Source organism: Apis florea, unplaced genomic scaffold, assembly GCF_048593485.1.
Source record: "Apis florea isolate Af1SG1 unplaced genomic scaffold, ASM4859348v1 contig_3756_pilon, whole genome shotgun sequence".
In the NCBI taxonomy this organism is placed as follows: domain Eukaryota; kingdom Metazoa; phylum Arthropoda; class Insecta; order Hymenoptera; family Apidae; genus Apis; species Apis florea.
The window spans coordinates 421,089-440,365 of NW_028256838.1; the positions used below are offsets into that span (position 1 = coordinate 421,089).

Sequence of the window (19,277 nt, forward strand, 5' to 3'; positions counted from 1 at the left end):
TAAAATTTTTTATAAACTAAATTTCATGATTCTCGTATGTTTAGAATATTTACGAGAATTATTTAAAGGAAAAGAAAGATTTATCTATCATGATCATTAAAAATTTTCTTAGGAATTAATTACACTTTTCATATCACTTTGTTTTTTTTTAATAATCATTATCATTGATTAAAAAGGTATTATAATATATTTAATTCTGTGTCCTATCTTGAATTAATATATTATATATTTTTAATAATATTCAGATAATAAAAACAAAAGAAATAAAATCTAAAAAAAGATGTTATATAATTTTACATATAATCTAAGAAAATATATAATATTTACATTATAAAGAATAAGAAATTCTAATATAATTTTCTGAAGAAATTTTTTTTTAAAAATTATTTATATAAATCTTTTATTTTTTTATGATTTAAAAAGAAATAAACAACATTGCAAAGTGAAAATAATTAATTTTGATAAAATCTTAGTTTATTATAATTTTGTATCTTTTTTTTAAATAAGTGTTTGCATGAAAATTATTCTTAAAAAAATAAAAAATTATTAAAAATAATGTACATAGATATTTTATATTTTTGAATAAAAAAATTATAGTTATGTAATCAAATGTGAATAAATTCATTTATTGAAATAATATATTACAGATATTATTAGATAAACATTTAAATTAAAAAAATTAACAAAAATATAATTTTAAATTTCTAATATAATAATATAGAAAATTTTATCAAAATTTATTATTTTTTTGGAATGTATCTCTATTAGAAATCATTAAAAAATAATGATATATACATTATTATTTCATTTAAAATCATGGCTTAATTATATTTTTATAAGAAAGATCATAAAATATTAAAAGTTTATTAGTGTAAATTAAATAAATTTATATTTACTTATCATTAAACTCATTAAAAATTCATATTAAGATTGTTTCAAGATTACTTGAATTGATTCGATATTGAATTAACGAGGTCGTAGAGTGTATATATGAAAAAAAATAAAAAAAAAAAAATATAAAAAAAAAAGAAATATTGAAGTATATAGCAATTTCTACTTAATAGATTATTTGAAAATAATTTCAATTATAGTTATTATCTACTTTTTAGGATTTAAATAATATTAGATTGCGTACCGTTTAAATAAATAGAATATTTTTATTTGTTTTTTAAAAATTATCTAAATTTAATTTAATTATTTTGTTGAAAGATACATTGTATACATTCATACATATGTACATGTATATAATGTATAATATCTTAAAATTATACAAGTCAACTCATTTTTGTTTAGACTTATTATATAAAAATATGTATGTATATAAGTATAATTAAATAAATAAAATTAAAAAAAATAAACATAGAAATTAATAGAATTAATAAAATTTTTGCAATGCAAGAAAAAAGACAATGAATTTAAATATAACACATATAAAGGAATATAAATTAATTAAAAACTTCGAAAAGTATACCAAAAATCTTTTCAAAATAAGTAATCATATATTCTTGTTTTGTTTTAATATATTTTCTTATCAAAATAAATTTTCATCTTTTCAAATTTTAATCTATTAAATAAAATATTTTTCATACACAAAATAATATAAATTAAAATGAATCGGCTTGTATATTTTCTACTTATTTTTTAATTTAAAATGACAAATTGAACAAAAAATTTGTATAGAAAGTATAAAATAAATTTTATGACATTTAAGTACAAATTTAAATACAATGGTTTTCCTATTTTTATTTGATAAGAAAAGCTTTTGTTAGCTATTAAATTTTTGGTATTAAGTTTTGAAACAATAAGAATCAGTTCACTGCATGCAAAAAAAAAGCTTATCACAAATCCACTTACCAATTATCTTACCCATTCAATATTGCCCACATATATACATATAATACATAATAAGCAAATATAAAGTATTGCTTATAAAAGGTCAGATATAGATTAGAAAGACAAAATTTATATTATAAAATGATTTGAATTATGAAATAGCGTTGTTATAAATAATAGATTAAATATTATAAGCTTTCGTAAAACTTTCATGAAAATTTTTTTTTAAAATTATACAAATGTAAATAGAAAAGAAAAGTAAAAAAGAAAAGCTCCTTATTATTTTAAAACCTGAAATTTTGTTTTTGAGATTTAAATAATTTCAAATTTTTATATACAATATTTAAATAGATAATCAAAAGATAAATGGAGATTTTAAAAGCTAAACAGTGTAAGTCATATTTTTTTTATTTAAATTTTTAATTATTAAATTAATTAAAGTTATTATTGAAGTACTAAAATAGTTAGAATATTATTTGATTAATTTATCAATTGAAAATTTAAATAATAAAGAGATTTTCAGAAAATGACTTACACTAATACGTTAATTTTTCAAATAGTGTATTTCAGTAAATATTCAATATATTTTTAGAAACTTTTATTTTTGATTAATTTTTTACGAATATTTTATGAATTATTTTTTTTATTTTTAAGTTAAAATATTATTAAATGTATTAGTATTACATGGTTTAATTGAATAAATGCTTTTTATATTACTTACAAAGTTAATTTAAATATATTTACATGTATTTAATTATTAAATTTAAATTTTAAATATTTAAAATAAATATTACATTAATTACATCATATATAGTTTTTAATATATAATTATAATATAATTTATTTTAATTCAATAAATGAAAGTCAAAGATAGAGATTAAAAAAGTCAATAAAAATAAATTAAAACTATTTAATTATGTATACCAAAAAATATGTAAGCAAAATATTTAAAGGTAAGCAATGTATACATATAAAACATATATACATATATGTACATGGAGGAAAAAGCGATTATTTAAAACCGTATACATGCTATGTCATAAAAATGCAGTAAAGATCATAAAACATGCCAAAAATAGATAATATACATACATCAATATATAAATATGCTGTATATTTTATTTCTAGAAGCTTAATTGTTATAATGGGAATTAATGGACTATAATGCATAGAGCATAATATATAATATATAAGATATAAAGCTTAAGAATTAAATATATAAAATATACAAAACATTATTATTAGAATTAAAATTTATAAATTAGAATATATCTAAAATATATTACATTTTACATTTAAAATTCTTTTTATTATTAAAAAAAACTAATTCAAGCAGAAAAAATATTTTTATGTTGAATTCATGAAAATCTTAAATACATATTATAATTTCGTATGCGTAACACTGCTATAATTTTCATACCGCAACGTACTAGTATTACAATGAATCATAAAAATATTTTAATATTTATCACAAAAAATTTTTATAAATATAATATGTATATTATATATAAAATTTTTTAAAATATCACAAGATAATGAGTAATAATAATTACGAAATAACATATAATGATTTAATAAATATTAAATGCTTGATACATAACTATGTACTTCTTGGGCTTCACAATGATTATAAATGCTTTATAATTTCTGTGTGTATATACTTTCGAAAATAAGATTTTTCATCGTTGATAATTTTACCTATTTAATTTATTTGCAATGTTAATATTTTTAAAAATTTTGTACAATATTCATACAATTTTTTTTCTGAAAAATATTTCAAACACTTTTGTAATTCATTGTAATTTATTGTACGTATTAATGCAAATTGCCTTTGTTTAAATAATTATTTAAATCACAAATTTTATTACGAGATTTATTAATCATGGTAACTTTAAAAATGTTAATATAAGATAAAAAAATGAATAAAATGAATAAATAAGAATGAAACGAAGAATTTTAAATAATCATCTAATTTGAAATTAAAAACTTGTGTTCATATACCTCACTTTTCTGTATAATAAAATCGTTATAATTACGTAAACATATTTATTAATAAGATAAAAAAAAATAGAAAATATTTCAAAGCAAAATTGGTAATTTGCTTTGTATTGATCAAATTCCAATTCCAAATCATTCGGGCTTAAAAGATTAAAATATTTGATAACCAGTTGAATGTACGACTCACCTTAATTTTTTCCCAACAATAATAGCTGTAATTTATTGCGACGTTTAAATAATGCTGTTACAAGTCAGATTTTTTTGATTTTAATTAGTTGTATTTTGAAAGCGAAGTCTTGATTAAATTAGAAACAAAGATTTTCCGATTTTTGCATATATGCGCACATAAGCGCACGTATTTGTACATACCCATGGCCACACTATCATCATTATTGTTATTTACATTAAAGCTAAATAAATAGTGAATGAACGAATTAACATATATTATTTCAACATTATTATTGTAATATAAATATTTCGATACAGTTTGAATGTATTTAAACAACTTTTAATTATGTTACATATAAATAACGTCAAACTGTATCAACTGTTATATAATATATAAAAACTTTTTTAATATGACTATTTCAATAACAATATAGCACACATTTTAGAATTAAGAATTTTTATTAAACAATTGATAAATGATCGATAAGTGAATGTTATGTAATTACAAAGCAAACAGTCGCATTTGTCTTTGAAATCGTTAAAGCAATAATTTTTCATGATTGATTATTTTTCTTATATGTTGTATGAAGATAAAAGAAATTCACATATTCCGATAACAAAACATGAAATTAACAAGTGAAAAAATTAAATAACATTTAAAATAAAATATATACTTATAATAATAGACATATTTCAAACACAATAATTATATGTATATATATTTAAGTGAAAATTAATTAATATATATATATAGAAATTGTATGGCTAATATCACATATCATATTCATTATGATAAGATTCGTGTTAAAAATATTAATAAAATTAATAGAAATTGTATTAAATTATAAATCAACAATTTTTACGATGTAAGAAAACATTAAAATATGATTTTCTATTATTTATACATAAAAATAAGATTTTCTATTTTACGAAATTTTTAAGTTTTTCACTATTTCAATGAAATTTTGTTAGCTTATAGAACTTGCCAAATTAAATATATAGATAACTAATGATTAGAATATTAATAATTGGAATTAAAACCTATATTCATGTTCTTATAATATATGATTATAAATTTTTTATTTTATGTTATATATAATGTTAATAATGCAATGATGATGATGAATCATGCATTTATAAATTCTATGTTTCAATATTTATTTTTCAAATAAAAATCTCATTATATAATAAATCATAACATCAAGTATTTTTTTCTATTGTTTTTTCTATAATGTATTTAAATGATTCTCATTTAATGAAAAAATATAAAAATTTTTAATAATTTATTCAATTTTAAATCTTTTTTTTTTTTTTTATTTTTCCAACATATTTTTTTGATCTCAGGAAATTTATTATATTTTTCATAATTTTTTTGAATACTTTTTTTAAACAATATAAAGAAATAATTTTACATTTTGATGTTTGAAAAAATTATTCTATATACATATAAGATAAAGAAAGAAAAAGAAAAATTCTTTGTATTTTTTGTTATTTAAAAAAAAAATCAAATTTTAAAATTATCAATGAGTAAACATTAATCAGTATAAATAAATTTTAAAACATTTTTTAAAAAATATTTTGTATAAAAAATATTAATATTGATATGCTCTTTTTATATTTTTTCTAATTCTTTTATATATAAATTCTTTTATAGCTAAATATTAATTAAAAAGTGAGAAATTATTTTTACAGATATATTTATAATTTTATAAATAATATGTTAATTTGTGCAAGATTTAAATTAAAAACAAATAAAGTTACAAATATATATATATATATTATATATAAATTAGACAAATGCAACCTAATATATATATATATATATATATATATATATATATTGATTCTAGAAGTTAAACTCTGAACTTTTATTACTTTTTATTACTTAATTACTTCTGTTTTTTCAATTAAAAAATACTCGAATATAATTTAAAAAACTTAGATATTCCTTCTTTTGCCTGCAATTTCATAAAAAATATATTCTTTGAATATATTAAAAAATTCTACAAATAAATTATGTTATGCATAAATAAATGTTAAATTAAAATTATTCATCAATTTTTCAAATCTTTTAGGAAACTTTCACGAAAAATCAAAAAAATCTTATATGTTTCTAATTTCTACAATAATAATTTTATATATTATGACGATATCACAAATTATATTTCTCTACGATACAATTTGTACAAATATATAAATATATTTTTAATAAAGAACAATTATTATATTACTATAAATCCTTTAATACATTTGTACTTTTTTTCTTTCTCTCTCTTTCTTTCTTTTTCTTATTTATGAGATATACATATATTTTATATTGAATATGACAAATTATGAATCTAAAATTTTGATCATAATCATTAAGTAATCAAATATATATATTTGAAAAATGATTGAAAATTTAATATGAAATTTCTTTTAAGAACAATGCTCTATTTCCTACATCCTTATTGAGATGAACTTTTATTGATCATAATTCCATCATAATTTCTAAATTAAATAATTTTTTTAAATCATTTGCATAATAAATATTGTTGATGACAGAGTTTTATATGCTATCAAAATCTTATTGATAGATTTTTGATATGTTACTATATTTTATTGAACTAATAATTTTTTAAATCTAATTTTTTTTAAGACTTAATAAATATTTCAGCGACTGTAATATTAGTGCTCTTTTTTGAGCTAAAGGATTTTAGGTAATTACAAACAAAAAAAAAAAAAAAAAAAAAAGAAAAAAAAAGAAAAAAAAACATTGAGCAAAACAGATTTGCAAATGCAAATAACGGTTGATAACAGCTTGCCTGAGAGGATTCCTATAGTGTGCTCCTATGGCGTCTGCCGTAGTACAGTACAGGTGCTGTAACCACAGAACACACTGACGCATCATGCCTTCTACTTAAATCTATATTTGTACATAGCCTAATAGCACAAAAAACATTTATCAGAAGCTCTGCAATTTTTGCAGATTATGGATTAATAAATCCTATTTTAAAATGTATGTACAAATGTTTCTATAGATTTAATATTTTATATTATATTCTCCTTTTTTTACTGTAAAAAAGATATTTAAAGAAGTTTATTTATAAGAATTTTATAAGTAAATCTATAAAACATTTACATATATGTTGTACAAATATGATTTTTAGTCACCGATTTAAAATGTAGAACGTAAAGATTTCTTCTATGATTATTACATATATATTCAGTGACATACTCTAAATAATATGCATATATCTTAATACATTGTAAAATTATTATCACATTCAGAAAAATCATTATATTTATAAAATTTAAGTTTATATAAGAATTTTAACATACTAGTTTACATCATTTGATTTTTACAAAAGTTAGTATTGCAATTAATATATTTTTGCTTTATATTCATATTAATATAAAGCAATATAATTTATATTCATATTTATAAGATCTAACAATATATCACTTACATGCTTTCAAACTAATAAGGTAAAGAAAAAATTATTAGAATATTATATAAGATAAATGTATAAAAGAGATAGAAAGTCATAATTATACATAATGAACGAATTATAAGTCATAATGTTTTTTATTTTGTACATGTCAAAAGAATATTTACAAATCATTACGCTCTACATTGTTTGAATTTGCACCACATTTAATTACCCGAGCTTGAGAGCCTGGCCGCCAGCGCGGAGGCCCTCTTCACCCAAGAGAGTGACTTGCTCTTCCTCACGGCTGGGGTCTGCCATCTGCGACACGACACCTCCATGCTCAGCCTGGCAACAGACACATGTCACCTCTCTTTTGCCCTATCTCCCCCATTTTTTCATTATTCACCAATTTAAATTCGGGCGACGGTTGTAAAATTTCATAGAGAGGATAAGAAGCGGATTAATGCAACATTATGACTCTAATTTCAACAATTAAAAAATTATAGAAAAAAATAATAAATAGAATATGAATGTAAAAGATAAATAATAGATAAGATAAATAATAAAAAAAATAATAATAAATAAAAGAAAATATGATATGCACATAATTCATTCAAAATCAATAATATTCAATACTTTTTAAATATTTTTTTTTGTATATATTATATATAATACAGGATGTCAAAAAAAAATCATATATTCATTTAAAAAAAAAAAATATATATATAGTATTTAATGAATTATTTGAAATGAAAAAGATTTATTATTTTGTTAAAACTAACAACATTTGAAGAATTATAAATTGTAATAAAATTCTTTTTGATTAAATAATATAGTAAAATTGGAATTAATATATATATATTTACAGTTGTGATTATGGTATGCAAATGCCTTAGTACTTTTTATTTAGATAAAAATATTTATGTTCTACAATTCAGAAAGTATTAGTTTTATTATCTATACTATCGGTTATTACTATCGTGTATAGTGTGTATGTATTCTTTTTTGATATTCTGTATTAAATATAACATATGTATTTCCTATGTTTAGTGTAATTTATTATATTGTAGTGTACGTACAGATTTTATAATGAGAGATTAGTCATCAAAAGATTCATGTATATACAATGACACACAAACACTTACTATACGAATATAATATACAATATTATAATATATCCGTGAATTATCTTTGGAAGCTATCGATTTTAGAAGTCAAAATAAACATAAAAGTTGATATATAAAAATGTCGATTAGCTTATTTATTAAAAATTATATTTACAACAATTTTTTCATTAGATAAAGCACAGATAAAAATAGATAGAAATAAAAAATTTCACTCTATGTTTCTAACTTCATCTAATTTCAATAACATATAATTTAATAAATAAGATATTTAATAAGATTTCAATCGATATTTTTACATACTATTGTATTTGTTTTGGTTTTTAGAATCGACTCTTCAAAGATATCTTATGAATATATTAACACTTTGTATATGTGTTATATATATACAAACTACAAATGTTTAAGAAATCTGATAAATGAATCTACAAACTAAAATAAAATGAAAATTAAAAATAAAAAAATTATATTTTCAATTTTTTCAGTTATGTTTTTTTAATTATTGCCAATGAATTTATGAAAATATCCCTAAACATGAATAAACTTCTTTAAGAATATGAAAAAACTTAAATAATAAAGAATGTAATCGATGTATTTGAAGATTATATTTCCCTGCTTCAACACTATATTTGTCTATTTATACTTAGAGATTCTTTTATAGATTTATAATTATCAATAATTATCAAAACTTATCAAAATAAAGTCGAAAACAGAATTTTTTTATTTTTGATTTTTGTTGCATTTTGATTTAAAAAATCATATCTTAAATTTTTTGACATTTGCAGTCGAAAATCCTATAGATATATAAAATATATGCAATATCATGTAACATATATATTAATTCATAAAGTTTTTTATATAATAATTGAATGATATTAAGAAGCAAATGAATTAAATATAATTAATTTTTACTTTTTTCTTCTATTTTGTTTCTTTTTTTCTATTCTTTATTATTTGTTAAACTTATAAATCTTATTTATTAATTTATTAATTTATTTATTATTAACTTATAAACTTTTATTTTAATAAAATCATTCTATTTTCATTTTTCAAAAAAGTAATCTTTTTCTTTTATTTCGTTTTCTTAATTTTTAAAATATCTGAAGAAAAATGTGAATAAGTATTTGAAATTAAAGAAAGATTATAGTACTTATAATTAATAGAGATTATAACAATATTAAAAATGAATTCTGAAGATTAAGAAAAATTCATAACTCAATTAAGAATTCTAAAATTTTCTTAAGTGTTCTTGCTTTTTTAATTCTCTTAAGTATCAATACTATTAAATATTTCAAAAAACAAAAAATTTCAATTCTTTGAGAAAGAAAAATTTAATTGTTAAACTTAATACTGTACGTACCTACAATATACATTTGTATATGTATGTAAGTAAATAATGAAGAATACATGTATATGTATGTGATGATGAAAAAAATGATAATATGTATTTATGTATACCATATGAATTTTTCCTCTGAACATCTTACAATTGTTTTATTATATAAAAAAGTAAAGTTATACGATTAAGTTATATGATTTAGTTTCAAAAATATTATATTTTCATTTTATGATTTAAATTTATTTTTCAGATTAGAAAAAAAATTATATTTTTATAAAATGTAACAATAAAAAAAATTATTTTTAACGATTTTGACATAAAAAAAATGGTACTAATTTAAAAAAATGATTGCATATTTATTTGCAATTAGATATTATATTAAATTTTTATTGATATATAAATTGCAATTATTTTAATGTTTGAGGAAAAATTGTTAGATAAATTGTTTAAAAAAAAAAAAAAAAAAAATAAATCAATATGTTTTTAAAAGCACAGAGTTTTGTTAATTATTATTTTTATATATTCATGTATTTATATTATATAGATTAATAAAATATGCTTTATATTACATATTAAAAAAATAATAAATTCATATTAAAAAATTTAGATAATACATATATATACACGCATTTCATATTGCAAAAAAAAAAAGTAATATGCAATAAAAAAGATTCAATATCTGAAATTAAATTATATATTAATATAGATAAAATGATAAATTATTATTTTTTTTATATCATAAAAATAAAAAGAAAACATATTTTAATGCTATAACAATTATAAAAATTTCAAATTAGTATAAATCTCATGCAAGTATAGTTTTAATATAAAATTTAATTTGATCAAATTCATTAAAATGTAATATCAACATATTATATATAATAGGAATATAACAATTTTTAAATGCAATATAATATTTTTAAATAATAAAAATAATATAAGGCATCATAACAATACCAAACTATGTCAATTTGTTACATTAATAAAAATTGATAAAAATGATCTTTATTACTTATAAAATATTACTTATAAAACAAATATAATAATTTAAGCTTCTATATATAATTGAAACTATTTATAAACTTTCAAGCATAATTTTCAAACTGCATATATATATATATATATAATATATATAAATATAATTTTAATAAAATGCAGTCTACAAACATTTAAACAACTAAAAGATTCACAAATAAATTAAAATAAATATAATATTCAATTGCTTCTTATGCATACAAAATATTTTAGTAAAAATCAATAAAATTGAAATATAATTACAAAAATATGGATGATCATGTATAAAGAAATCATATGCATTCCAATTTTTTTATAAAATGATTAAATATAAACATTTTTAGTGATTTTTCGATCTTATTAAATAATTTATAAAAACTACTATATCAAAAAAAATTTGATTAAATTATAATTAAAATTTATTAATAAATTAAAATTTTTTGAAAGAATTTTTAATCATAGAATTCTCTTGTGAGTATTATTATTTTTTTTTTTGAATCATGATACAGACGATTAGAAGTAAATAATAATTTTTAATTATATTCCAAAATTTGAAATGCTATAAAATTTCATTTTTATCTCATATATATCATCATATCATTTTATCTCATATTATAATATATATAATATAATTATAAATAAAATATATAAATATATATAATTATAAATAAAATAAAATTATAAATAAAATAAAATATATATTAATTCTTTGCGAACCTGTTAATGCTGACATTTTGTTTAATGCTGAAAAATAATATATATTAAAAGAATATGTTAAAAAATATAAATTTTATTTTGAAAATAATGTGAATATAATATTTTTTTTACAATATACTAATTATGAAACAAATAAAAAAAAATTATTTAAATTTATATATAAAAATAAATAAAAAATAAGAATAAAATCTCTTCATATGCAACTTCATTTTTAAGTAAGTAAATCAAACTTAAAACTTGTCGAGTACACATGAATTTGGTTAATTATCGACTACTAAATACGAGTAAATAATTGTTGAATATAAATTACATTCTAAATACAAAAATAAATAAAAAATATAAAATAAAAATTTTTTCAAGGAAATTTAATTTGAATATGAAAAAATATTATGAAAATATTTTATATTTTCAATCTATTTTTATATAAAACTATTCGCTATCTTGATTATGTCATTTTGTATGTGATTGTATATCTTTGTATATTTTACATACATTATAATTTGTTTTTATTTTTTTGTAACATAAATCATTTTAAATAATTATACATAATTTAACTCTTTTATTATTTTAATTTTATTATTAATAATATTAATTTTATTAGAAATAATTAATATTTTTATCTATCAAAAAATTTATTAAACAATTAACTTATCAATCTATAAGTAATCATTAAACGAAATATTGATATTATTAAAAAATTAATATGTGTTTATAAAAATTATTACTAACAAAATTCAAAAGAAATCTTCTAATAATTATTTATAAATATTCGTTCGCAAAGGATTAATATAATAAATAAATACATAAAATAGAATATAATTTTTAAATATTTTTATATATATATTTAATAAAAGAATTTTTAATTTTGTGTACAGTTAAAAAGGAAATATAATTTATATTGTTAAATTTTCTTTCTTATTTCTTATTTTAATGAATTAATTATTTCAAAACTTTATTTTAAAAGATTAATGAGTAAGAATAAAATGAAATATAACTATATATATATAAATTTTTAGCTATCCAAAAAAAACATTCTAATATATACATAACATTTAATTATAATTATTTCTTTTAATTTTATAATTTTTCTTAATATTTTCCAAATTTAATCTATTATGAAAATATGTTATACATATTATATATTATGTATTTTTATTTAGATGAAATTTTTATTAAAAAACAAAAAATAAATAAAAAAAATATTACAATAATGAGAATTTTTTCATAACTATATTTTTTAAATTTTAAAATCACTATTGTAATTATATATATTTATATTTTAAATATTGATCTTTAAATGAATTAATTAAAGAGTAAATATTGAATAATATAAGATATTCATAATTTATATATGATATATATGTATCATGTTCAATATGAATATTTGAATTTACACAAAAAAAAATTAATCTATTATATTCTACAAAATAATCTTTTGGTATGTAATCTTATAAAATATATATTATAATCTTTCGATATCTAATCTTAATAATATGAAAAATTTATTGGAAAGTATGAATACTGTTTCTTAATAACTGATACAAATTTCTTTAAAAAAAAATTATCAAAATTATTTATTTCTTCGCATGAAATTTTTGATTATTCTTATTTCATTGAAGTTAATGTAATCGAATATTTTATGTTTCATCAAATGATGACTAAACATGATTCTCCAATGTGATACATTCATTTTTTACTATAATATACAATTTTAAGTACAATATTAAAATACTTTTATAGAAGTAACTAAACATCTAAAATGTGTTAGAAATAATTTAGAATTTTAATGAAATATGTAATATCGTTTTGTTTTTGTTTAAAATTTTTTTTAAAAAAATTATTACATGCATTCCTTATATATGCACATTTATAAGTACATATATATATATAATATTTACAATATTTGGCATGCTTCATGCAAACATATAAAATATAAACATAACTTTAAAAATGTATGTTTAAATCATCATTCTTGAGTTAATAATATGTACATGCTAATTTTTAAATATTTAACATTCCAAGCACCAATTTGATATCCCTTTATAAAAATTTCAATGCAATATGTTACTATACAGACATTTTGATCAAATCAATTTCTAATTAATAGAATTAATGAAAATTGAATTGAAATATTGTACAAATGAAGGATATATAATTCTATTATAAAAATAAAATTATATTTTTACTAACATTTAGATTTATATATATGAAATACTTAAAATAAATGTATAAATAATTTTTAAATAAAATTTATTTTTATAGTAATTTTTCATTGATATCAATAGGATAAGAGAGTATGTTTTTTTTAAGTATTAAAACATTCAATAAACATCAATTTCAATCAATATATTGAATATAATATATAATGAATATAAATATAAATATAATGAATGAATATAAATATATTGAAATTTTTTTATGATAAAATATAGTATATTATAACATATATTATAAAAAATCACTATTATTATCGCTAGTTGAGAATCGCTGTTTGCAAGAGTAATATCAAAGAATATCAAATAAAATAAATAGTAATGACGTTTTATATTGAATGATATTGAAATGTTTTATGATTACATTCTTAAATGAAAATCTAAATATTTTTATTGCATATTTAATTTTTGCTTGAAACTTTTTTTGTATTTTATAATATTTAATTATTTTCATTTAAATTGAACATTAAATTAATTGAATTAAATAATTAACAATAATTATTAAAAAATCAATTTTTTGAGACAAAATTAAAATATTAAATTATTTGTAATAATTTAGATTTATCTAACAAATTAAATTGAATTAACTAGTAATAATAATAAATTTAATTTTTATTTAAAAATAACAAAAATTTATTATATATTTTAGTTATCTTTCAGTTGTACAATATATAATATAATCATTTTATACAAGTTCAAGTAAATATATAATATGCAAGATATCCTAACTGAAGAATTCTCTTTTTTAATAATATAAAAAATGTGCATAATTTGGAAGGTTTTTTTTCGATAAAATAATTTTTATTACATAATTTTTTAGCATAATTTTTATTACATTGCATTTTAAGAAATATGATAATAAAAAAAAAAAGTGTTTTAAGATTTTTTTTTCTTTCAATAATATTTTCTGATATTTTTTTTTACTAAAAAAGAATATATATTTTTTTTATACTTTATAACAAATGGAAAAATACAATGGAATACTAGATCATGACTTCCAGATGAGTATTGAAAAGATAATGAAATTATTACATAATATTAAAATGGTATGATAATTTTTTTGTTCGCATTACAGACGCTCAAAGTGATATTTGTTCATCATTTTTTTTTCAAAACTAATAATTATTTTTCATACCATTAAAAATAAGGAAGTTATTTAGAAGAGTACTTTTTTCTTGAGATATATTTATGCATGAGACATTATTATGCAATTTTGTCTTATATATGAACTTTTCTATTATTTTCTATGAATTTAATAGATATAATAAAATTATTATAAATTTATGATAACATACATACATACATATAAATAATATGAATATATATGAATATAAAACTAACATAATTTCAATTTTAAATATAACTTAATTTTTAAAATTAATGAAATCTGTTGCAGTGCATTTTTCTATATAAATGTAAAGAAAATATTAAATTACAAATCTAATAATTAATTAAATATTTATAAAAGATATATTGAATTATTTGATATTTAATGCATTATATATATAGATTTATATGAAATATGAAAATAGTAAGAGTAACAACATTATAAATAACTATAATAAGAAAAATTTGAAACTAAAAGATTGATTTATTATTTATTTATTGAAATTCTACAATTTTTATATTAAAAACAAATTTTTTATATTAATTCACAGTTTCTTTGAGAAAGATGATTTTCTATAAAAAAAATTTGTAAATTAATTAATTGATAAATATTTTGCTTATATAACACTTTTGCAATATTTTTTGTAGCAATATGAAATTTTGTCATCTTTATTTATTTTTTTAGTGTATAAATATATTGATATAAACAATTGTGTTAATTATTAAATAATATATTATTAAAGTAAAATATAAATACGTATATTTGTTTATGTATTATGTATATTTCTCCTATCATCTCCTATCATCTCCCTTAAAGAAACATGATTCATCCTGCATATATAAATATATACACACATACACATAAAATAAAATGATTTTTCGATTTTAAAATTTAAAAAAATTGAAATTTTAGAAATTTTGAGAAACCGAAAAATTTTTTGTTAAACGTAAAATAATTTCAACACGATTATTAATAATAAACGTTTAATAAAACAGTTAACGACAAAATATATTCGAAATTGTTTAATTTATTGTGAAAATATAGGAAATATAAGGACACAGGGAGATAGGGCTTTTATAGTGACTTGTGTCCTTTGCAATTCTGCAACTTGGTTAATTGACAACACTAACACATTAATAATCCTAAAATCACTCAATATTATCATTAGTAATACAAAACAAAAACAGCTTAATATCAATAGCATTAGAATTTTTTTCATAGTTATAATTTACTTTATATCTTGTAGAATAATCTTGCTTCTATTATATAATATTATGAAGCAATATTACAACAGATAAAATCGATATCAAACACAAATAATACAATTTTTGTTACCATGCATTTTAATCAATTACATACGTTATAAAATCTAGCTATTAAATTAAATTTATATAATAAAACCTATTTAATAAATTAATAAATTTCATAATGACATATTTATACGTTTGTATCCATTTGATTAAAAAATTACAATATTATTAAATATATGATTGTTATTGTTATCATATTTCATAAAAAAAACTTTATAAATTTTATAAACTCTATAAAACTTTATATTAAATAATTCTGATATTTAAAAAATATATATTTATATATAACGAATAATTATTTACCAAAATCTTAATTGAAATATTATATAATTATTGATTAGCAAGATTTATATTATTTATTATTATTATTATAATATATTATAATAATATTATGTACTATTTGTATCACAAAATTCATCATACTAGAAACATTATATTTATGTAAACTAAAATGATAAATATTAATTTAAACAAATTTTATACATACCAAAAGTGCTGCCACATGTTAATATACTCAATGTTTATAAAAATTATTTAGATATTTAAATTGTATTATATTTACAATAATTAAATAAATATAGCATAAAAAATTTAAAAATAAAGAAATAGTTTAAGCCTTTAATATTATGTATATACATATATTCGAGGTCAAAAAGCAGAAAGTTTAAATTACATTTAATTTTCTACTATTAAGATAAAAATGCAATATCCAAATCTACATCTTTCTAATCAAATCACCTCATTGTCATTTTTATATGAAAGATGAAAATGATTAATCAATGTGAATAATTGTGTATAAAGCTTAATCTTTTATAAAATATTAATATAATAAAATATAAAGATTATAAAACTTCGATTTTTAAGGAACAATATTTGATGTCAAAGAATACAACTTTTCAATATCAATAATTACAAATATTTTGTAACAAACAAGACAATTAAATATAAAATAAAATCACATTCAAATTATAATATAAAAAATAGTTTAAAAAAAAATTAAATTATAATCATGATTTTTTTTTATCATTTTTTTTAATCATTAATGTATATTGACACCAAATAATTTCCAAAAATTAGAATTGCTTATTTCATATTATTTTTGAAATATTATTTTGTAAGAATATATATATATTTATTTATTAGTAAACTTATATATAAAAAACTTTTTATTAATAAATAAATATATATTTTCTTTTTTATTTTTTAAACATTTTTTAACAATTATATATACAAATTTACTAATTAGTATAAAAAAATTTATCGTACATATATACATAAATATATATATATATGTATATATGTATATTTACATAAATGTGTATGAATTGTCTGCATGAAGTGTATAAGAAAAATGTAAGATAAATTGTCAATTTCCATGCATCAAATAACAACAAATTGATCATAATGATATCTCTCAGAAAAAATTCAAATGAAATACAGCAGTATATCAATTGAAAACAAATATTATTAAACAATTTAAAAAAAATAAATTGAACTTTATTATTCTCAAATGAATTATTTACATGTAATTTTTTTTTCAATTTATTGCTATACATAATTAATCTTTAAAACTTTAATTCATGTATTTAAAACTAAATAATGATTCAACTTTTAAATAATAGTTTTTCAAATTTTAATTTTGAAAAAGATATATTATATATAATTTAAAGTTTTTATATTCCAAGAGGTGTCAATATTTGAAATCTGCTATCATTTAATATTACTATAATAATAATAAAATTTATTATTAATTTTATGTTTCATTAAGTATATGAATTCTATTATAAATAAAAAATTTTGATTTTTAGATTCACAAAATTCGAATTTAAGACTTATAAGATTTCGAAATTTTCAAAAACTCTCGAAACTCGAAATACTCCAAAAATACTGTTTTTCTTTTAAATTCTAAAATTCTTTAAACTCTTAATAATTATATTCATATTAGCATGGATTATATATCAAATTTATGCCAAATGAAATCCGTTCTTAAAGAATTAAATTCAGATTCATAATCAATTAATATTATAATAATACAATAGTTTTTTTTGACTTGCAAAAAATTAAATTTTTATATTTCATTTTTTTTTATTATAATGTTATGATTAAATATATTGAAAAAAATTTAAAGTTTAAATACAAATTTAATTGGATTATTTAAATAAGTATAAATCCATATTATCAATATTTACAACACTTTCACAAGTTATATAAATTATTATTTTTGAAATTTAAGAGTTTCAAAAATAATAAAGTTTCGAGATTTGAATATTCGAAATTTTTTGAATTTTAATACATTTTAAAATTTTAATTGTAATTCTTAATATTTATTTAGAACATATTATCATGACATTTATAAAACATATTAATATGTAACAAAATATTTTAATGAAAGTTACATTCATAAAACTAATTTGATATAAAAACATTTTTTTTTCAAAATTATTTTTTTCCAATTTTAATTATTACATTAATATCTTTTTTAAAAGAAATTATATAATTTTTTAAGAATAAGATTTTTTAAGATAAGGTATTAAAAAGAGTGTAAATACAATAATCACACAATATTTTTCATAATAATAAAATTAATTATACAAAATATTTATTTATTAATAATATAAATTCAAACTACTTCAATTTGTATTCAAATTGCAAATATATATAATAAAATACATATATGTAAATTGTAATTTTTTATTAGTTAGAGAAATAAAAATCTATAATTCAAAAATATTTGTATCTTATTTTTATTATTTCTTTAAAAAATATGTTATTTAAAATAAAGTATTATTGTAGTATTGAAAAATCTTGAAATTAAAAGTTATGAAAAAATTTAAAGTGAAATTCTCCACGAAATGTTAGAATTATGAAATTAACTTTTCATTAATATATTTTTTGAAAATCAATTTAATAATGAAATAATTGTATATTTGTATGTGTATATAATGTATTATAATAAATAGAGTACATGAATATCTCTCTTGAAAGTTAAAAAATCCAATTTTATTTTTTAATTATTTAATTATTTAATGACATTAAAATT

General features: G+C 16.7%; 1 protein-coding gene across 5 annotated transcripts in view; it reads right to left on the reverse strand.

The window, feature by feature from the left end:
* Positions 1-19,277, reverse strand: part of Vha100-1 (V-type ATPase subunit a family protein Vha100-1) — a 35,458-nt gene that overhangs the window by 12,548 nt on the left and 3,633 nt on the right. Inside the window, exon 3 of one of the 5 annotated variants that reach the window (XM_086914870.1) lies at positions 6,804-6,859. The exons of 1 other annotated variant lie outside the window; for it this stretch is intronic. In XM_086914870.1, coding sequence (XP_086770996.1) covers positions 6,804-6,859 — 56 coding nt within the window. Of the gene's footprint in view, positions 1-6,803; positions 6,860-7,644; positions 7,791-19,277 lie in introns of all 5 variants that reach the window. 3 more of the 5 variants (XM_086914869.1, XM_086914868.1, XM_086914867.1) reach the window with 3 other exon arrangements.